We start from the raw sequence: 23,229 nt of genomic DNA, 5'->3' as shown, positions 1-23,229 counted from the left end.
AAGTTACAGTGAAGGTTCTGTGCTAGGCATGTAATTGTACCCAGAATGAAAGGTACATTCCTCAGTCTGTCTTATAGCTAAATCAGGCCAAATGACTATTGGAATATATACAGAAGCAGTATCCGCAATACCCAGTAAAGTCTGCTAAAGGGAAATTAGCAAAAGTGGTATCTGCAACAAACCCACCATCACTTTCCCATTTTGACCCTCCTACCTACAGAGTAAATATTAATTTCATTACATCCCTTCAGCAACCACCTGTGACCAGGATACGGGCCTTGGGAACAGATGCTCAACCAATCTGAGCAACATGATGGATGGAGCCAGATTTCTGACACTGTGGAGTTCCATTTAAATTCTGGTCCAGGCCGGCGCCGCGGCTCACTAGGCTAATCCTCCGCCTTGCGGCGCCGGCACACCGGGTTCTAGTCCCGGTCGGGGCACCGGTCCTGTCCCGGTTGCCCCTCTTCCAGGCCAGCTCTCTGCTGTGGCCAGGGAGTGCAGTGGAGGATGGCCCAAGTCCTTGGGCCCTGCACCCCATGGGAGACCAGGAGAAGCACCTGGCTCCTGCCATCGGATCGGCGCGGTGCGCCGGCCGCAGCGCGCCTACCGCGGCGGCCATTGGAGGGTGAACCAACGGCAAAAAGGAAGACCTTTCTCTCTGTCTCTCTCTCTCACTGTCCACTCTGCCTGTCAAAAAAAAAAAAAAAATTCTGGACCATCAAATTCAGGGATTCCTTTATGTCAAAGAGGAAGACTTCTTTTATCTTGTATAAGTCACCTGTATGTGTTTTATGTCATGTGCACGCACCCACTCACAGACACAACACACACAATCCTAATTACTATTGAGACTCACTTCAAAACCATTAATAATAGTGAGAGATACAAAACAACTACCCGGGAAACTCAACAATAGGAGTCTGTTAAGTAATATATCTATCCATAGGGAGAATATTTAACAATATGTAGCAATAAGTATAAATGTTTATGTGAAAATAACTGCAAAATCATTCAGTTTAGAAACTGCAGGCTACAAATTAGTTTGTGTAACATTTTAAATATTAAAAACTCTAATAAAAATGTATCAAAATTCAGAAGGCAGTGTACAGAGCATTTCAAAAAGTTCCTAATGGGTCAGTGTACGGTGGCCACTATTTGGGATGCCCACGGCCCATATCAGAGTGCTGAGCATTGGTCCCAGCACCGCTGGTGATTTCAGCTACCTGCCGAGGTGTGCTCTCAGAGGTGGCAGTGAGGGCTCACACAGGTTGTGTTCTTACCACTCATGTTGGAGACCTGGGCTGAGTTCCTGGCTCTGGGAGCATTTGCAGGGTAAACCCAGCAGATGTGAGGCTTTTCTCTCTCTCTCTCAACTTATATAATAAAGTTCATAGAAAAATGAGATTAATAGTTCATTTTAGTACAAAATAATTTTTGTGCATAGTTTTTTTCACAATATTCATTTTCCATGAATTTTTGAAGCTCCCTATAAAATCTTATGTAATTTCTATTTTCTTCTTTTGGCTTCCCTGTATTTTCTAATTACTATATATAAGCATGTATTATTTAGATTAATAAAAGTTATACAATCCAGAAACTGATATTAAGTAAACTAAGTAAGGTTACCCAAAATATAACAAAAAATGAAGCTGGGAGATATATTATTACTTGGCAGGTTGAGGTGCTACTTGGGGTGCCCACATCCTACATCTGAGTGCCAGTTCAAATCCAGGCTACCCTGCTTCTGACCCAGTGTCCTGCTACTGCAGCCTGGAGGCAGCAGATTGAGTATGTGGGTTCCTGCCACCCATATAGGACAGCAAACAGGGTTCCAGGCTCTGGCTTCAACCTAGTCCAGCCCTGGTCATTGAGGACATTCTGGGGAGTAAACTAGTATCTGGAAGACTTCTCTCCCTTTCTGTTTCTGTGTTGCTGTGACTTTCAAGTATGGGTAGGGAACCTTTTTGCTGGCAAGAGCCGTTTTGGATCAACTGCAGGTCATGAAAAATTATCAACCTAAAAATTAGTTTGCTATAGATTTATTAAGCTTCAAGTCCTGCCAGCAGCTGCCATGGCAGGAGCAGACCAAATTGTGTGGATCTTATGACGACTACAGGCTGGATGTTACCCACCACTGAAACAGGTGAAAATAAATAAATGAACAGCTTTTAAATATGGAAGTATCAGAGGGGCCAGACTGCGATACACTGGGTAAAGCCACCGGTATCTGGGAGGCCAGCATCCCATATGGGTGCTGGTTTGTGTCCCAGCTGCTCCACTTCCAATCCAGATCCCTCCTACTGGCTTGGGAAAAGCAGCAAAGACGGCCCAAGTGTTTGAGACCCTGCATCCACATGGGAAACCTGGAAGAAGCTCCTGGCTCTGGACTGGCGCAGCATTGGCTGTTGCAGCCACCTAGGGAGTGAATCAGAGGATGGAAAATTTCTCTTTCTCTATAACCCTAATTGTCAAATAAATTAATTGTAAAAATAAAATTGAATGAAAATAGAATTTTAAATACATTACTAAAAACATGATCAATTTCTGGGTTTCTAATTTAGTATAAACAAAAATAATAGTAGGTGAGAGTAGTATTAAGAGATATAACTATGGATCTTTGGATGATTTTACTGCTTTCGAATTTTTTTTACAAAAATAGCAAGCAAGGGAGAGATTCCAAGATGGCGGAATAGAAGGGCTGGGTCTCTGAGCAGTCACTGTAGGTGGCTCCACACTCTCAGGGCTCCCTGATTACCTGGTAAGAGTCATTGCTGCAGAATCTGTGCTCACACCGAGGATGGCACAGATACTTTGTGTGGTTCTTATCACATTGCGGATGAATATTGCACCCACTGGGGCTAGCACCTGGGCATTGGTCTCCTCGGAAGAGAGGAGGTGAGCATGGAGAGTATGCCAACAGAGCTGATCAAACCCTCTCCTCTTTAAAAAAAAAAAAAAAAAAAAAAAAAAAAGAGAGGAGATTTAGCACGCCCAACTTGGGTGTCACCTTGACACTCTGCTCACCCTGGAGCACTGAACAGAGCTCCCTGGCCACACCCATCACACACCTCAGGGTATTCCCTGAAAGAGCAGACACTGCACTAAGTCACAGAAGCATAGTCCAAAAATACAAGCCAAACAAGTGGGAAAAATACCCCAACAACTATCTTCACGAATGTCTAAAAATAAACAATGAAATTCAAGAAACAAGAATAAGGAAGACAATATTAAGCCCCCGAAAAAACACAGCAACACTTCAATACTAGAATGTGAAGATGAAGAGACTGAAGAAATGCCAGAAATGGAATTCAAAAAATCAATTGTTAAGATTACTTAGAAGTAATCAGAAGTAGGGGCTGGTGCTGTGGCACAGCAGGTTAACGCCCTGGCCTGAAGTGCTGGCATCCCATATGGGCACCAGTTCGAGACCCGGCTGCTCCACTTCTGATCCAGCTCTCTGCTATGGCCTGAGAAGACCCAAGTCAATAAAATTAGAGATGAAAAATGAAATATAACAACAGAAACCACTGCAATAAAAATAATCATCAGAAATTACTATACAGAGATGTATGCAAACAAATCAGGAAACCTAGAAAAAAAGGATAGATACCTGGACACATACAACCTACGTAATTTGAATCATGAAGACATGGAAAACCTAAACAGACCAATAACCAAGACAGAAATCAGTAATAAAGATTTTCCCAACAAAGAAAAGCCCAGGACCAGATGGCTTCACTGCTGAATCCCACCAGGTATTTAAAGAAGAACTAACACCAATTCTTCTCAAGTTAGTCAAAAACAAGTAGGCCGGCGCCGTGGCTCAATAGGCTAATCCTCCACCTGCGGCGCCGGCACAGCAGGTTCTAGTCCTGGTCAGGGCGCTGGATTCTGTCCCGGTTGCTCCTCTTCCAGTCCAGCTCTCTGCTGTGGCCCGGGAGTGCAGCGGAGGATGGCCTAAGTGCTTGGGCCCTGCACCCGCATGGGAGACCAGGAGAAGCACCTGGCTCCTGGCTTTGGATCAGCATGGTGCACCAGCTGCAGCGCGCCAGCCGCAGCAGCCATTGGGGGGTGAACCAACGGAAAAAGGAAGACCTTTCTCTCTGTCTCTTTCTCTCACTGTCCACTCTGCCTGTCCAGAAAAAAAAAAAATGAAAATAAGAAGATCACCCCATACTTCTTCTATGAAGCTGGCATCACCTTAAAATCCTAAACCTGAAAAAGAAAACAGAGAAAGAGAACTACAGACCAATTTCCCTGATGAACATAGACACAAAAATCCTCAACAAAATACTAGCCAATTGAATCCAACAACACACCAGAAAGATCATTCACCTGGGCCAAGTGGAATTTATCCCTGGTATACATTCTCAAAATAACCAATGTGATACATCTCATTAGAAAACTGAAGAACAAAAGCCATATGATTATCTCAATAGATGCAGATAAAATGTAGATAAAATACAACACCCTTTCATGATGAAAAATTTAAGCAAACTGGATATAGAAAGCATTCCTTGGCCGGCACCGCAGCTCACTAGGCTAATCCTACACCTGCGGCGCCGGCACCCCGGGTTCTAGTCCCGGTTGGGGCACCAGATTCTGTCCTGCTTGCTCCTCTTCCAGTCCAGATCTCTGCTGTGGCCTGGGAAGGCAGTGGAGGATGGCCCAAGTGCTTGGGCCCTGCACCTGCATGGGAGACCAGGAGGAAGCACCTGGATCCTGGCTTCGGATCGGCGCAGCACGCCAGCCGCAGCGTGCCGACTGTAGTGGCCATTTGGGGGGTGAACCAACGGAAAAGGAAGACCTTTCTCTTTGTCTCTCTCTCTCTGTCTAACTCTGCCTGTCAAAAAAAAAAAAAATTCCTCAACACAATCAAGGCAATTTATAATAAACTCATGGCCAGCATCCTATTGAATGGGGAAAAGTTGGAAGCAATCCCATTAAGATCTGGAACACCATTAGGAAAGGAAAAGAAATCAAAGGGATATAAACTGGGAAGAAGGAAGTCAAACCACTCCTATTTGCAGATGACATGATTATAGGGAATCCAAAAGACTCCACTAAGAGACTATTGGAAGTCATAGATGAGTTTGGTAAAGTGGCAGGATATAATATTGACACACAAAAATCAACAGCCTTTGTACACACTGACAATGCCACAGCGGAGAAAAAAACTTCTAGGAACAATCTCATTCGGAATAGCTACAAAAACAATTAAATACCTTGGAATAAACTGAAACAAGGGCATCAACAATATCTACAATGAGAACTACAATACATTAACGAAAGAAATAAAAGACACAAAAAAATGGAAAAATCTTCCATGTTCATGGATTGGAAGAATCAATATCATCAAAATGCTGCTGTACTACTGAAAGTAATTTACAGATTCAATGTGATACTGGACATTCTTCTCAGATACAGAAAAAAATGATGCTGAGATATGGAAACACAGAAGACCCCAAATAGCTAAAGCAATCTTATACAACAAAAACAAAGCTGGAGGCATCACAATAACAGATTTCAAGACATACTTTAGGGAAATTATAATCAAAACAGCCAGAGACTGGTAGAAAAATAGATGGATAGACCAACAGAACAGAACAGAAACTCCAGCAATCAACCCATGCATCTACAACCAACTTATCTTTAACAAAGGAGCTAAAGCCAGTCCCAGGATAAAGGACAGTTTCTTCAACAAATGGTGTTGGGAAAACTGGATCTCTGCATTCTGATGTATGAAACAAGATCCCTACTTTACACCTTACTCAAAAATCCACTTAAAATGGATCAAAGACCTAAATCTATGATCCTATACCATTAAATTATTAGAGAACATTGGGGAAAACCTACAAGACATTAGCATAGGCAAAGATTTCCTAGAAAAGACTCAAGAGACATAGGCAAACAAAGCCAAAATTGACAAATGGAATTATTTCTCAATTTGAGAATTGAGAAACTTCTACACAGCAAAAGAAACACTCAGCCAAGTAAAGAGGCAAACTGCCAGAATGGAAGAAACTGTTTGCAAACTATGCAACTGATAAAAGATTAATAAACAGAATCTATAAAGAGATCAAGAAACTCAACAACAACAAAACAAACAACCCAGTCAAGAAATGGGCAAAAGATTTAAACAGGCCTTTTCCAAAAAAGAGGAAATCCAAATGGCCAACAGACACATGAAAAAATGCTCAGGAACACTAGCTGCCAGGGAAATGCAAATCAAAACCATGATGAGGTTTCATCTCACCCTCATCAGAATGGAGATGAACAAACAACAAATGTTGCTGAGGATGTGGGGAAAAAGCTACCCTAATCCACTGCTGGTGGGAATGTAAACTGGCACAGACACTGTGGGCAACAATATGGAGATACCTCCGAAATCTGAATATAGACCTACCATATGACCCAGCCATCCCATTCCTGGGAATTTACCAAAGAGAAATGAAATCAACATATTAAAATATTATCTGTACCCCCATGTTTACTGCAGCTCAGTTCACAATAGCTAAGATATGGAATAAACCCAAATGTCTTGTCAACTGAAGACCTGATAAAAAAAATTATGGGATATGTACACCATGGAATACTACACAGTTATAAAAAAAAAACAAAACATGTTTTGCAAGAAGATGGATGCAAGTGGAAAACATTACACTTAGTGAAATAAGCCAGTTCCCAAAGGACACATAAGATATGTTCTCCCTGATATGCGGTAATAATAGAGTTCCTAAAAGGTTAACAGCCCTTGTCTCAATTGTTGAGGAACAGTTTCTTTTTTTTTTTTATGCTATTTGTTGAACTATTTACTTAGTATAGGGTTAATCTTATGTGTACAAAGTTTATGGAAAATAGAACTTAGTAAAAAATAAGAATGGGAATAGGAGAGGGAGAAGGAAGAAGAGTGGGAGTACGAGTGGAAGGGAGTGTAGGATGGAAAGAATCCTTATGTTCTAAATTTGTATTTATGAAATGAATGAAGTTTGTATACCTTAAATAAAAGGTTTCTGGGAAAAAAATTTTTAAAATAGCAAACAAGGGATATTTTCCTTATGTTGGTACTTGGAAATGAAGAACAGAGACTTGCCTCTATTATATACAGTATGGAAATCATTCATTCAGCAGTCATATATTCAGTACTCATACTACCTCAGTAACTACGGAAGGCTTTGTAAATACAACATCGGTTTGCAGATTTTTTCAAAAAAAGGAATAAATAACAATACAGTTGTCCAAAACAGAAATTTCCAAATACAAATATGACCAACACACACGTCAGTTCTGATAAAGAATAGAGGTATGAAAAGTCTTGATTTGGCTTGGGGTAGGAAAAAGTGAGGCAGAGATGAATAGCTCTTCTTAGAAGATCTTTCTGATAAAGATCATCATGAAGGAAACATCACAAGAATCAAGACTAAATCCTCAGTAAACACCATCTAAACCCAACATGAGGTTTCCTGATACAAGCAGATATGTCTGTTACTGTGCTGGGTGGTACTCTGCTTCACCCTGGACCGTTCCCATTAGGGTGCAACAGGACCCCTGACCAAGGAACACAGGTCCTGCCACCTTCAAACTGGAATCTCACTCCACTTCCTACTTCTCCTAGCTTGTACTGCACTAAGAGGGTAAGCCACAGGCTGTCACTGACCTCCCATTCTGATTCAATTCTGCTCCTTCACTCCAGTGACAAAAAACAAACAAAAAAACCAGAATCTCCAAATGCCTTGTCTGATTTTAGTCTCAAAGCTATCTTATGTGGGAATTATCCCTAAGGTGAGGAAACTGATGATGCCCAGAACTGCCACGTTCTAAGCCACACCATGACACAGCAGCAGCAGGACTAGGACAAGACCCTCATTCAGAGCATAGAGCTGTGGTCTGGAGGGTCTGTTTAGAGTCTGATAAACCTGGATTTGTGGCCGTGGACTTCCCTGCCTTACATGAGCTCTATAAGCTTAGCTAAATCAAATTAACAGTAGTGTTGTAGGGTTACATGGTACCTTTGAAATGCTGATCCCAGCATTCATATATTGTGAGCACTCAGTGAGAGAAATTAGTCCTATCTTGAAAGAAAAATGCAAATCAATCAATAGCCTTTTCAGGTTAATATTTCCAAAGTCTATAAAGCATGTTCTCAATGTGAAAGGAAAAAATGAAGCCCAAAAAACAATGCATTTGTGAACAATTTTAAAAAACTGATTTACAATTGGTGATTAAATATAAAAGGTTGAACAATAAGTGTTTGGGTAAAATACGTACTTTCAGGAGAGAAAACAAAACAATACCTTTCCCAAGAACACAGAGAAGGAGGACAGGAAGGAAAAGGGAGGGGAGGGAGGGGATGGGAGAGTGGCAGACAGCAAATCATATTCACTTAGAGTTCCCAAAGGTCAAACTCCATAACATGGCAAGCATCTCCAAAGAACAGCTCATAATCACACATACTATACTGAATTAAACCACATACAATGAAAAAATGTATCTGGAATCCCTTTGAAGGGAAAAGCATGTTTTTGGTTTTTAAATTAATTTGCTCCAAGTCTCCAAAAAGAAAAAAAAAAAAAAAAAAAAAAAAACAGCAACACAGTCTTCACAGGCTTCTTTCACACTTAAATCCTATTGGAAGTGTAAAGAAATTTAAGTTGGCATCTTGATTTTCCCCATAAAGAACCCTGCCCATACTGTTAGGGGCTTATTTTTTTTTTTTTTATTAAACTTTTATTTAATGAATATAAATTTCCAAAGTACAGCTTATGGGTTACAATGGCTTCCCCCTCCCAAAACTTCCCTCCCACCCACAACCCTCCCCTTTCCCGCTCCCTCTCCCCTTCCAATCACATCATGATTCATTTTCAATTCTCTTTATATACAAAAGATCAGTTTAGTATATATTAGGTAACGATTTCAACAGTTTGTAGGGGCTTATTCTTATACCCCCAAGGCCAGATCCTATATTTGAAGGGGTGCTTTTGCCACTGAGGACTAGAATTGTCAAGAAATATTAAACTAGCTCCTGCTAAAAACCGTTAGAACTGAGCACATCTAACTGACTTTAAGCCTTATGCTTGAAACAAGAATTTTTGTTGTTAATTTATTTGATGGAAAGACTGTGTGTGTGTGTGTGTGTGTGTGTTTGGTGGTGGGGGGTGGAATGGAGAGGGAGAGAAAGCTCTCTCCCATTCGCTAGTTTACTTCCCAAATGTTCCCAATGGGTGGCTGGGACAGGCTGAAGCCAGGAGCCAGGAACTCAAGCCAGGTCTTCCATGTGGGCCGTAGAAATCCAATGACTTGAGCCATCACTGCTGCCTCCCAGACTCTGCACTAGTAGGAAGCTGGCCAGAGCTGGGAATTGAACCCAGGCCCTCTGAAGTGGAATGCTGGTGTCCCCACTGAAGTCTTAACCACGAGGCCCAAGACCTATCTCTACAAAAGACTGTGGAAACTTCCCTGGAATTAAAAAAGCAGTTACCATGGAATCTCTGATACAAAGCTCCAGGAAACACTGGAAGAGGAGCACTGATTTACTGACAGGAAAATTTCATAATTTTAGTAAGGCACTCAGGAATACAACCTCTACCAAACAAAAATAAGACTATAAGAGCAAACCAATACAGGAAATTACTGGAAAATAAAAAATGCTGTTAAAATCCACATTAAAGGCAGTGAATCAGACCTCAGAAACAAGTGGCGGAGTGAGATACTTCAACTTGAGGATTAAGTTAGACAACAGGCACTGAAATACAGTTAGACAGATGGAATAAGTTCCCATTTTCCCCAGCACAGTGGGGCATACTTTAAAATAAACTGGCATATATTTTATTATTTTGAAACCACCACATAAACAAGTAAAGGAATCAGTATACATTTATGTATGTGTTGAAATATCACATACCTTTACCCCTAAAATATGTACAATTATTTTGTGTCAAAAATTTTTAAATATTTAAGGAGGTAGAAATGCTAACAACCCTCATTTGATCATTACATATCATATATATATCCTGAATATCACACTGTATCCCACAAATATGCAAACTGAAATAATAACAGTAATTAAAAAGCAGAAATTGTTGAAAATAATAAAATAACTTCACATTGGTTGGTGGTAATACTTGCCTCCTCATTATGTGGCTGGGCTCTGGCAGGGCTTGCCCAGGACTGGCTGATCCTCTATGGGGATCTATTGCCAACAAAGGCCACGGAAGCGGAACTGATGTGCAATGCTAGTCGCCAAATTAGTTGTTAGATATTCTGAATATCTCCCTTGGATCTAATCCCAAGAATAACAGGTGTTACCAATTGAGAAAGAGACAAATGGAGCACAAATGATAATCACAGTTCACAGTTAACTGCAGGAAGCTTTCTGGATCTAGAAAAGACGTAGGTCTAAAAGGCTCATGACTTTACAGGCAAAAATCATGAAAGAAGATTGAATTTAAGAGCTAGGATCATTTTTCAAAACCAGAAAATTGGACTGAAGTAGGCTGGTCTAATCCCACATACATGAAAGTGTATTTTGGTTTCTTTCTGTTTCGTTTTCCTTAAAGGAAACAAATAAAGAAGCCCAAGAACAGGCTTCATGTGTGGTGGATGCTGTGGTAGACCACTCAAAATGCCCATCAGAACTCAGGTTTTCATTCTCCTATTTGTTGACTGCTGATAGCTCGGAGCTGCACTGCTCCATAGTAACTGCCCAAGGACAACACTCCTTCCAGGCAATATCCAAGGACTGGTCAATTTGGAGAGCCAAAGGCCTGGTTCCCTTGCTTAAATCTGGAATAACCCTGAAGCAAATGTTAGGTTGCCGTGAGCCTCAGTTGTAACTACATTACAGCTCAACTTATTCTACTCAACTCTACTGTTATTTTCTCACTGGTGTTCTTTCAAAAAATTCTCACCAACAAACTTCCTATACACAATAATCTCAGTGTCTGTTTCCAAGCAGCCCAATCTAAGCCAGCAGGGAGAAAGATACCCACTCATTAGGATCTCAGACATCCCCAGTGTCACTGAGGAGCACTATTGCTGAGATTCCACAGGGCCTGGTGGGAATCTGAAGGTCCCTAGGTACAAGTGATGCTAAGCAATAAACTAAGGCCTAGGCATCTCCACCACGAAAATCTGATCCAAAATATTTTGAGTGCTGGAATGTCACAAGTGGAAAGTTCCACACCTAATCTTTAGAGATAGATTGTGCACAAAATGCGGGTGAGCTTAAAATTACTTTCTGGATGTGTAAATAGCTGTATATAAAATATAAATAAATTCTGTGTTTATACATGGGTCCCATCCCCAAGATACCTCATTATATACATGCAAATGTTACCAAAAGTACAGAATACAAAATACTGCTGCTTCCAAGCATTTTAGATAAGGGATAATTCATCTGTACTAAATGGTAAGTTGAGAAAGTGAAATTTGAATCTCTTTTACAAGAAATGATACTGAAAAAAAAAAGTTGCACAAAAAGAAAAGAAACTAACGACTAAGAAGGATGTTACACAAAAGCTGACAAAACATGATGTCATTTCAGACAAAATTACTTGTATGAAAATCTAATTGAAGTGTTTCAAAAATGTTGAGGAAGAAGGAAAGTTAAACTCATTTTAGGAGGCTAAAATTGGAAGACTAGGAAAGGAAAAAATTATAGGGCAATCCTACCTACGGATAATTTGGTGCAAAAATTCCGCAAACTTATTGCTTGATGTTTCACTTACATAAAGTAAGATAGTAAGTATGCATGTGGTATGGGTTTCACGGGCAAATAAACAAATAAATAAAAATAAATGACAAGGAAAATCACAAAATAAAGAAGTATATATGAATCTCAGTAATGTTTCTTTGTATAGAATAAGACAAAAACTCAGGTATACCTCAAATCAAGAAAAAAAGAAAACACACATATAAAAAACTGAAAGACACCTGAGGATGGCCAGAGATGCCTAGCATTCACCTCCTCCACAAGAAAGAATCAAAATACCGAGAAAACAGCTGCATATGGAGGTGAATGCCCGAGGGAGAACACTGGAACTCAGTGAGGGAGACATGGGAGCCCCACAGGACACAGGGATCTGGGATGGCTGGGATGGCAGCACAGAGAGGGGGAAAGCACACAGGAACTGCAGCCCTGGCCCCACAGCCAGGGGAGAATCCCAACTAAGGGGAAGGGTACTGGGAGAGCCCCAGCAGGCTCATCTCCAGGGCTGCTGCACAGTGGCCTTCATCACAGGCTGGGAGGCCAGCAAGGGGAGTCCCCTGGGATACACACGACAGCCTCAGAGAAGGAATTCTGACACTTTTTCCCTGGAACTCCAGAGCACAAGCTGTGGCAAAGTGATGCCATCATGAAAAAGGAGTCACAGTGAGAATCCAAGCTGACGTAGGGGACAGCAACCCCTGCACATGCCCATCCCTGTGGCGTCCACAGACATTCCACCACGTTAGCAACAAACAAGGACTGCAACTTCTGAAACCCAACGACAGCCAGCAGCGACAGTGAACACTGACCACATCACCGCAGGCCGAGCAGCGCCCTGCACTACAGAGGGCAGGTGGCTTGGTACAGCAGGCCAGGTCCTGCTCCCAGGACCTCACAAGCAGGCACACACTGCCACGGAATCACATGCTCATGGGTTCTGCTGTTCCTGCCCCTACTCTGGCTTTGGTAGGTACAGACAACTGAACCTGCCCGCTGCTAGTACACCCTGGAATCACAAACCTCTGCTGGGACTGAGAGGAGCGCCATTTGCTTCTATGGATGCTGCCACTGATTACAGCACAAGAAGATTCATAGAGAATACACTCGGACATCTGCCATTCCAGATGTCCTAAGAATGGCAGATGTCCTAAATAACACTCTGGCCTCAGAATCAGCCCTTAAGGCATTCGGATCTGGCTCAAGAGCCCATAAGAGTATTTTAGGCATGGAAAACCAAGACACTCTGGAAAAAAAAAAAAAAAAAAAAAAAAAAAAAAAAAAAAACCTAAATGAAAGATCTCTGCAAGTGAGATCCCAGTGGAAAGAATGGGGCCATCAAAGAAGGAGGTACCTTTCTCTGAAGGGAGGAGAGAACTTTGACTTTGACTATGACCCTGTCGGAATATGATCGAAGTCGGCAAACCCTAAAGGCTTCCATAGCCTTGGCAACTCATGACTAGAGCCTAGGGAGATTACTGACGCCATGAACAGGAGTGTCAAATTGTTAAATCAACAACAGGAGTCACTGTGTATTTACGTCTCATGTGGGATCTGTCCTTAATGTGCTGTCCAATGTGAAGTAATGCTATAACTAGTACTAAAACAGTATTTTTACATCTTGTGTTTCTGTGTGGGTGCAAACTGATGAAATCTTTACTTAGTATATACTGAATCGATCTTCCATATATAAAGATAATTGAAAATGAAAAAAAGCTTGGTGTTAAATTGGAAATTGCATAGAAAATTAATCAATTTTTAAAAAAAATATCATGTAGGATCTCTGTCCTTAATGTGCTGTACATTGTGATTTAATGCTATAACTAGTACTCCAACAGTATTTTTTCACTTTGTGTTGCTATGTGAGGGCAAACTGTTGAAATCTTTACTTAATATATACTAAACTTATCTTCTGCATATAAAGAGAATTGAAAATGAATCTTGATGTGAATGGAAGGGGAGAGGAAGTGGGAAATGGGAGGGTTGCGGGTGGGAGGGAAGTTATGGGCCGGCGGGGGGGGGGGGGGAGCCATTGTAATCCATAAGCTGTACTTTGGAAATTTATATTCATTAAATAAAAGTTTAAAAAAAAATACACTCAGATGCACAACTAGGACTAAAGCCAAAGTAAACTCCACCAAACTGACACTCAAAGACACCGCCCTCCAGCCTTTAAAGGTGACAGAGACAACTAACCCACCAGATATATTAATACCTATGTAGGGAACCAAGAAGTATGGAAAAGCAAGGCTATGTCATGCCTCAAAGACCACAAAAAACACTTTATATCAGACTCCAAAGAAAAGGAGGCAGTAAGGATTCAAAAGAATCACTATAAGGGCACTCAAAAGATATGCAAGGAAATACAGACACAATTTAAAGAAATTAAGAAATCAATGCATGGTTTAAAAGAGAAATTCAGCAAAGAGAGATGCCAAAAAAGAATCAAACAGAAATCAGAAAAATGAAGAACTCTAAGTCAAATAAAAAATACAGCCGAAAAGATTCAACCACAGACCAGATTAAGCAGAGAAAAGAATATCTGAACTTGGAGACAGGTCTTTTGAAATATCCCAGTCAGGGGCCAGCGCTGTGTTGTAGAAGGTTAAGCCCCAGCCTGCAGTGCCAGCATCCCATATGGGCACCGGTTTGAGTCCTGGCTGCTCCACTTTGAATCCAGCTCTCTGCTATAGCCTGGGAAAACAGTAGAAGATGGCCCTTTAAGTCCTTGGGCCCCTGCACCCACATGAGAGACCCAGAAGAAGTTCCTGGATCCTCATTCTGGATAGGTGCAGTTGCAGGCATTGAGGCCAATTGGGGAGTGAACCAGTGGATAAAAGACCTCTCTCTCTCTTCCCCCCTTTCTGCCTCTCCTCTCTGTGTAACTCTTTCAAATAAATAAATAAATCTTTTTTTTTTAAAAAAAGAGAAATATCCCAGTCAAAAAATAAAAAATAATGAACTTCTGAGACCTTTGGAACACCATTGAAGAAAGAAATACTTGAATCTTAGCAATTCCTGAAAGAGCAGAGAGGCAAGAAAACCTAACTAATGGAATAATAACTGAAAATTTCTCCAATTTCGGGAAACATAAGGTGGCCCAAAGGATGCCAGACAGCTGAGATTCAAATGGTCCTCACTGTAACACATTAGAGTCAAATTGTTAAAAGTTCAAGACAAAGAAAATTAGAAAAAGCATAGAGAAAAACACTAAGTTACTTTTAAGGGAGTCTCACTGGACTAACAGCAGTTGTTTCAGCAGAACCCTTGCAAGCCGGCAGGTAAAGGAATGACGTATTCTAAGTTCTAAAAGAAAGTAATTGCCAATAAAGAATACTATATCCAGTAACAAAGTAGAAATAAACACTCTGCAAGACAAGCAAAATCTGAGGGAATTCAGCCCCACCAGACTGGCCATATGAAAGATGCTTTTGGGCATCCTACAAACAAAAGTAAAAGAATGACAACTATCATCATGAAAACACGTGAATATATAAAATCCCATAGAAAAAAGAAGAAAGGCTATTCAAAATCAACAAGAAGGGCTGGCGCCATGGCTCACTTGGTTAATCCTCCACCTGTGGCGCCGGCATCCCATATGGGCACCGGGCTCTAGTCCCGGTTGCTCCTCTTCCAGTCCAGCTCTCTGCTGTGGCCCAGGAAGGCAGTGGAAGATGGCCCAAGTGCTTGGGCCCTGCACCCAGGTGAGAGGCCCAGATAAAGGTCCTGGCTCTTGCCTGGCTCAGCCCCAGACACTGCAGCCATCTAGCGAGTGAACCAGCAGATGGAAGATGGAAGATCTCTTGTCTCTCCCTCTCTCTCTATAGCTCTGACTTCCAAATAAATAAATAAATAAATCTTTTTTAAAAAAGAGAAAGATATTACAATGGACTTCACAGAAGTATAAAGGATTATTGAGGACTACTATGAACTATACAGATGCTAACTGGAAAACCTAGAAGCAATGGATAAATTTATGGATACATCCAACTTGCAAAAATTGAATCACAAAGACATAGAAAATGAGTAATGAGCCTGAATCACTAATCAAAAGTCTCACAGTAAAGAAAATCCCAGGACTAGATGTCTCTGCTGCCAAGTTCTTTCAAACTTTTAAGGAAAAATGAACATCTTCTCAGCATAGTCCCAAAAAACAGCAAGGGAAGGAACCCTTTCAAATTCATTTTATGAGGCCAGCATTCATTACCTTGATTCCAGAACCAGAGAAGCAAACAACAAAAAAGAAACCTATAGATCAACATCCTTGATAAACTTGCTTTAAAAACTCTCCAAAAAATACTAGCAAATTGAATCCAACAATGTATCATAGAGATCATTCGTTCAGCAAGATCAACCAGGATTTATCTGAGAGATTCAGCAGTAGTTCAGCATAATATAAAAATCATTAAGCATAATACATCATATCAACAGAATGAAGGATAAAAGTCATTTGACATCCTCAACAGATGTAGAAAAAGTATTTAATAAAATTTAACATCTATTCATGATTTAAAAAAAGACACCCTGAACAAATTAGATATAGACAGAACATGCCACAACAATATAAAGATTATATACACAAATCCACAGCCAAATCATGGAATGGAGAAAGCTGAACGAGTTCCTCTAAGATCTGGAATCAGGCAAGGATGACCACTCCCACCATTCGTGTTCAATACAGTACTGGAGGTTTTAGTTAGAGCCATTAGGCAAGAGAAGAAAATAAGAGGTATATGTATAGGAAAAGAGAAAGCCAAATTGTTCTTGCTTGTAGATGACACACTACATAGACAGAAACCTAAGGATTCCAGCAAGAGACTATTAGAACTGATAAACAAATTTAGTAAAGTAAGAGGATACAAAATCAACACACCAAAAACAGCAGTGTTTCATATATCAACAATGAACTCACTGAGAAAGAAATTATTACAAGAGCAATCTTATTCACAATAAATTCTCAATGTAATTATGGATCAAGGACATGCAAATAAAAATCACAATGATACACCATCTCATTCCAATTTGAATGGCTATTATCAAGAAGACAAAAAATAACAAATGCTGGTGAGGACAGGGAGAAAAGAGGGCCCATATACACTATTTGTGGGAATGGAAATTAATACAGCCATTGTGAAGAGTAAGGGGGTTCCTCAAAAACTGAAATTAGATCTATCACTTCTGAGTGTAGAAAGGAAACGAAACCATCATACCAAAGAGATATTTGCATTCCCATGTTCACTGAAGCACTATTCACAACTGTCAATATATGGATACAAATTAGGTGTTCACTGATATTGAATGGACAATGAAAATGTGGTATATACACAATGGAATATTTGGCCATAAAAAATAATGAAATCCTCACATGTGCAGCAAAATGAGTGAAACTAGAGGACACTATGTTAAGTAAAATAAGTCAGACATACAAAGACATACCCAGCATGTTCCCTCATACATAGAAGGTAAAAAAGTCTATCTGAACATGGACTCGTGATTATTGGCGGCTGGGAAAGGTGGCGGAAGAGGGATAAGAGGAAGTTGAATAGCAGGTACCAAAACCGACAAAAAGAGTAACAAGTTCTAGGGTTCCACACAACAGTGCAGTGACTATAGCTCAGTGATGTATTATATACTGTCTACAGAGCAGGAAGAAGAGCTGGAAAGCTCCAAACACAAAGAGAAGATAAAGAAACAGAAAAGTTAATTTGCCTACTTTGTCACTTTACTCTGAATAACTGTGCTGAAATATTTCAGTATACCCCATAAAAATGTACAATCAAAACTCCTGAAGAATAAACAGAAACAGGCAGTTGAAAGAGAGAAATTCTACACATTCCACATTAATCAACCTCCATTAAGTAATATCAGAAAAAAAAAATCAAAATTTCATTCAGCAAATAAAATGAAAAGTTACATAGAAAATGAAAATGCTATCAAAATACTACTGCCTGGAAAGGTTCAGAGTGGGGTTGGGCCATGGTATAGTAAGTTAAGCCTCTGCCTGTGGTGCCAGCATCCCATATGGGTGCCAGTTTGAGTCCTGGCTGCTCCGCTTCTGATCCACATCTCTGTTTATGGCTGGGGAAAGGAGAGAAAGATGGCCCAAGTGCTTGGGCCTTTCAGCCATGTGGGAGACCCAGAAGAAGCTCCCAGCTCCTGGCTTCAGATCAACCCAGTTCCAGCTGTTGCAGCCATCTGGGGAGTGAATCAGTGGATGGAAGAGCTCTCTCGCTCTCTCCCTTTCTCTCTCTGTAACTCTGCCTCTCAAATAAATAAATCAATTTTTTAAGAAAAGGTTCAGAGCCTAGGTTTTATTATGAATCTATCTGAACTTCCAATTATCACTTGTCAATGATACAGGATGCTCTTATTTCGCAAAAGTAAATTCTTCAGTCACTGATGCATTTATCACTAATGATAATCCAATGATGTACACACTATTTCCACATCAATTTTTTCATAGGAGGAAGCTGAGGTACAGACAGGCAACATGCTTGGCCCAGAACCAGCCATATAGCCAGTGTGTGGCAGATGTGAGACTTGAATGAAGGTCATCCTCCTAGCCTCTCCAGTAAACTTCTGCTGACAAAGAAATGCTAGAGCATTTGTCTTAAACAATCAAATACTTGCATAGTGCTTACTGTGTGCCAGGCACCCCTCTAACCAAGTCATAACTGTTATCACACATAATCCTCCTTACATCCTCATGAGGAAGTTGTGCCATTCTCAAACAGCATACAGTAATCTAAACAAGCAGAGCACACAGAAAGCAGTCTGCAGTGGCAATCATTAAATTCATAGTCAGACCCACATCTTCTTACAGAAAATAATAATTATCTAATTATATGTGAATCATAAATACAAGCCAAACCATGACTAAAAGAATGACTACACTGCTTAATGAAACCACTGTTAATATCTTTTAAACAAAGAGGAAGGTAAATTACTTTCTTCAATACAAATTATTTATTTATGTATTTTGAGACAATTTTGTACTTTATTAAGGAGAAAACAGAATTTATTAACTTCTTTAGTACATAGGAAGTCATCTGGTGGCACGCCATATCAGTTTTGCCAGTAATTAACTCAGGTTAAATTATTTCATGTCCAGTGCTAAATTTTCTCATTACAGTAACTGTTCTAGGTCAGAAAAGACAGATGGAACTTCACTGTCACTTTCATGCATTCTCGCTTTCTATATTGTTTTTTCCCCCACAAACCTTTTATTTAAGGTATACAAACTTCAAGTACTTCATAAATACTTTAAGAATATAGTGATAGTGATTCTTCCCACCATACCCACCCTTCCACCCTTCTTCCTCCTCCCTCTCCTATTCTCATTCTTATTTTTAATTAATATCTATTTTCAATTAACTTTATACACAGGAGATTAACTCTATAGTAAGTAAAGATTTAAACAAATAGTATAATAGTTTATCAATAGTTTTTTTTAAATTTTAAAGTATTTATTCCAGTGATTTTCTTTTCATTTTGTGGCATTAGATTAAGGCCATATTCTACGGAATTTAAAAAAAACATTCTGAAGCAAAAGACACCAACATAAGAAAAACATATGACAAGGACTAAAGAGAATGTCTTCCCACACTTTATATACAAAACTGTACTGACATGTGTAACAGCCAGTAAATACTGGGCACAGACACATCCCTCCCAGTGTGAGTGCCATACTACAGTTATCCCGGACAATTCAATTTTATTGCCTGTAATGAGGAACAAGGCAACCAAATGAAGTTTATCTTTAATACAAAAATAACTGCTGTGTTCCAATTACATGCTGATTATTGAATATTAAAAGAAGCATTCATCAATGAAATGAGAATTGTATGGCTACCTCTGGCTTCATGTGATGTCCTCATTTCATTTTCTGTTCGCTCTTCAAAGTCTTCTTTGACATCATCGGCATGCTGCTCTCTGAGAAAAACAGAGGTTTTGTTAATTGCATAAGAGAACTGTTTTGAAAAATGGTTCATAACTGCATCTCAACAACTATCTTTCTTAATTTAAAATCAAACAGTCCCACTAAAATGTTAGAAAGGATATACAATTCCACAAGGTAATTCATACTAATATCATCTATAAAAGCTCATTAGCAATTTTCATCAACTACTCAGAAAGGAGATTTTTTTAAGAAGACTTTACTTATTTATTTAAGAGGTAGAGTTAGAGAGAGAGGGAGAGACAGAGAGAGATTTTCCATTCGCTTGTTCACTAACCAAATGGCTGAAACAGCCAGAAGTGAGCTGCTCCAAAGCCAGGAGCCACGAGCTTTCACCAGGTCACTTTCCAAATGGCTGCAATGGCTGGAAATGGGTTGATCCGAAGCCAGGAGCCAGGAGCTTCTTCTGAGTCTCCCATGTGGGTGCAGAAGCCCAAGCATTTGGGCCATCTTCTACTGCTATCTCAGGCCATAGCACAGCGCTAGATAGGACAAGGAGCAGCTGGGATATAAATCAGCATCCATATGGGATGCCAGCGCCACAGGAGAAGGTTGGCCCACTAAGTCACAGCACTGGCTCCCTCAGAAAGGAGATTTTAGGCCGGCGCCACGGCTCACTAGGCTAATCCTCCGCCTTGCGGCGCCGGCACACCGGGTTCTAGTCCTGGTCAGAGCACCGATCCTGTCCCGGTTGCCCCTCTTCCAGGCCAGCTCTCTGCTGTGGCCAGGGAGTGCAGTGGAGGATGGCCCAAGTGCTTGGGTCCTGCACCCCATGGGAGACCAGGAGAAGCACCTGGCTCCTGCCATCGGATCAGCGCGGTGCGCCGGCCGCAGCGCGCCTACCGCGGCGGCCATTGGAGGGTGAACCAACGGCAAAAGGAAGACCTTTCTCTCTGTCTCTCTCTCTCACTGTCCACTCTGCCTGTCAAAAAAATAAAAAAAAATAAAAAAAATAAAAAAAAAAAGAAAGGAGATTTTAAAGCTAAGAATGTTAAAATGAACTATTCTGGAAAATGCAGATATTGAAAAATTCAACCACAATTTGGGACATGTAGTCACAAGGAATTTTAATTGCACTTTTTGGTAACACTTCAATTTAAAGAAAGAAAACATGAGGCCAGTGTTGCGGCATGGCACATTAAGCTGCTGCCTGCGATGCCATTATCCCATATCAGCACTGGTTCAAGCTCCACTTCAACTCTGCTCCCTGCTAACGCTCCTGAGAAAGAAGAAAAAGATGAGCCAAGTGCTTGGGTCCTTGCCACCTACACAGGAGACCTGGAAGGAGTTCTAGTCTTCTGGCTCTGCTCGGCCCAGACCTGGCCATTGCAGACATTTGGGGAGTGAACCAGAGGACAGAGATCTCCTTCTCTCTCCTCTCACTTTCTCCCTCTGAAACTCTGCCTTTCAAATAAATAAATCTAAAAAAAAAAGAAGAAGAAGAAGAAGAAAAAGAAAGAAAATGCTGAGAAAGTGGATGACAATTTAAACCACTATAAAAGTAGTGTCTGTATCAGGATGTGAGGCTGAGACTGGCCCAGGGGAATTCATCTCAATTTTTCAAAAGCTTCTGCTGCATTATTCTGGTCAAATCCACAACTCAACTGATTCCACCTCTTCTCACCAGCAGTGACCTGATGCTCCACTAAACGTGCCACGATGCTCCAGAATGGAATAGATCTGTTAAAAACTTAAGTCAGGGCTTTACTGCCGACGTCAGGGGCAAAACGGCTCTTCAAAACAAGAACCACATACAAATTACTTACCTTTTTTTCAAGCTACTAAGTTTCAGGGATTTAAAAATTGTCAGCCTAATATATTTCATTCTCAGGGTTCAAAACAAATCCACTTTGCAATATTCTCTATCTAGGAAATGGTATCTAACCAATACACTTGAATGCCTAGTAACATTGTGCTTCTGAGATTTTATTGTTACGTATGTGTTACTTCCTTGAGTTACCTAAAAACTAGGGCCATATTTTACTGTTAAGCTTCAAAAACGGGGCAAATATATATGAAACAAAATGTCCCAAAGAAGTTTGAAGGGAGTTCTACAGTTTTAATTACAAAGGCACTAGTTAATTCTCCATTTGAAATGATAATAATGTGACATAATGATGTTGACACAGTAAGCATACAAGTGAAAAATGCTCACTAGTTTTCACAAAGATGGGGCTAATGTGGAATTTCATTTGAATGTGAGGTCCTGGATTTATTCACATTGTCACAATTACTGAAAAATATCTGCTTCTCTGAGAATGGGGAAGAACCATTGTTATTATTCCAAGAGAAACAAATTAATTGGCTATAGGGGCTCTTACTCCACAAAAAGTGTGGGGACAGAGCTGTAACAAAAACAAATATACTATTACCAATAATTAGAAAGAGGACATAAGTTGAGGTGCTGAAAGAAAATGTTGTCTTTTCTGTAAAAACAGTGCTGCAGTTTTACTTTGTAATTACATGTTAAAACCAGCCTACAGTGCACAAACTAATGTATATTATCCCTTTAAATGCTTTCTTAAAATAAAGGTCTGGGGGTCAGCGCTGTGGTACAAGGGGTAAAGTGGTCACCTGCAACGCCACCATCCCTTATGGGCACTGGTTCAAGTCGAGGCTGCTCCACTTTTTTTTTTTTTTTGACAGGCAGAGTTAGTGAGAGAGAGACAGAGAGAAAGGTCTTCCTTCCGTTGGTTCACCCCCCAAATGGTTGCCAGGGCCGGCGTGCTGCACCGATCTGAAGCCAGGAGCCAGGTGCCTCCTCCTGGTCTCCCATGCGGGTGCAGGGCCCAAGCACTTGGGCCATCCTTCACTGCACTCCCGGGCCACAGCAGAGAGCTGGACTAGAAGAGGAGCAACCGGGACAGAATCTGGTGCCCCAACCAGGACTAGAACCTGGTGTGCTGGCGCCGCTGTTGGAGGATTACCCTAGTGAGCCGCGGCGACGGCCAAGGCTGCTCCACTTCTGATCCAGCTCTCCGCTAATGGCCTGGGAGGGCAGCGGAGGGTGGCCCAAGTGCTTGGGCCCCTGCACCCACATGGGAGACCTGAGAGAAGCTCCTGCCTCTTGGCTTCAGACCAGCCCAGCTCTAGCTGTTGCAGCCTTTTAGGAAGTGAACCAGTGGATCGAAGAGCTCTGTCCCTTCCTCTCACTCTCTCTGTAACTCTGCCTTTCAAATAAATAAAATAAATTTTAAATAAATAAATAAAGGTCTAAGACTTAAGCATGAAACATGTTTCTTCATATTAATGTATCTAGATGCAGTATCAATTCCTTATTTTCTAAAATGCAAGAAAATGACCACTTTAAGGAAGAAACAGAGAGAGAAAAGGGAAACAAAACCTTTGACCTAAAAATTTTCTTCATGCCCAGATCTGCCATAATTCACCTCAAAGAGAAGCAAATGGAAGCACGTGCTTGTATATTTGTGTTGCTTCATTACAGAGGCATGATCAGCTTTCACTTATCCAATTTTAACTCATGACTTCTCATTAAACTGCGCTCATATAAACCTGGGAATGTATAAACATGGATATTTATCTTTACCAAATACAATTGAATATA

At 40.7% G+C, this 23,229-nt stretch overlaps 1 protein-coding gene across 7 annotated transcripts in view; it reads right to left on the bottom strand.

Annotated features, from left to right (window-relative positions):
• L3MBTL3 (L3MBTL histone methyl-lysine binding protein 3) overlaps window positions 1-23,229 on the bottom strand; it is a 145,679-nt gene that overhangs the window by 13,205 nt on the left and 109,245 nt on the right. For all 7 annotated transcript variants that reach the window (XM_062186748.1, XM_062186754.1, XM_062186750.1 and 4 more), the window contains one exon: window positions 19,560-19,639. In XM_062186748.1, the coding sequence (XP_062042732.1) occupies window positions 19,560-19,639 (80 nt within the window). The remainder of the gene's footprint in view (window positions 1-19,559; window positions 19,640-23,229) is intronic.

The sequence above is a fragment of the Lepus europaeus genome, chromosome 3 (assembly GCF_033115175.1).
Source record: "Lepus europaeus isolate LE1 chromosome 3, mLepTim1.pri, whole genome shotgun sequence".
In the NCBI taxonomy this organism is placed as follows: Eukaryota; Metazoa; Chordata; class Mammalia; order Lagomorpha; family Leporidae; genus Lepus; species Lepus europaeus.
The sequence above is the reverse complement of the archived record's forward strand: the minus strand, read 5'-3'. Positions and strand labels throughout refer to the sequence as shown.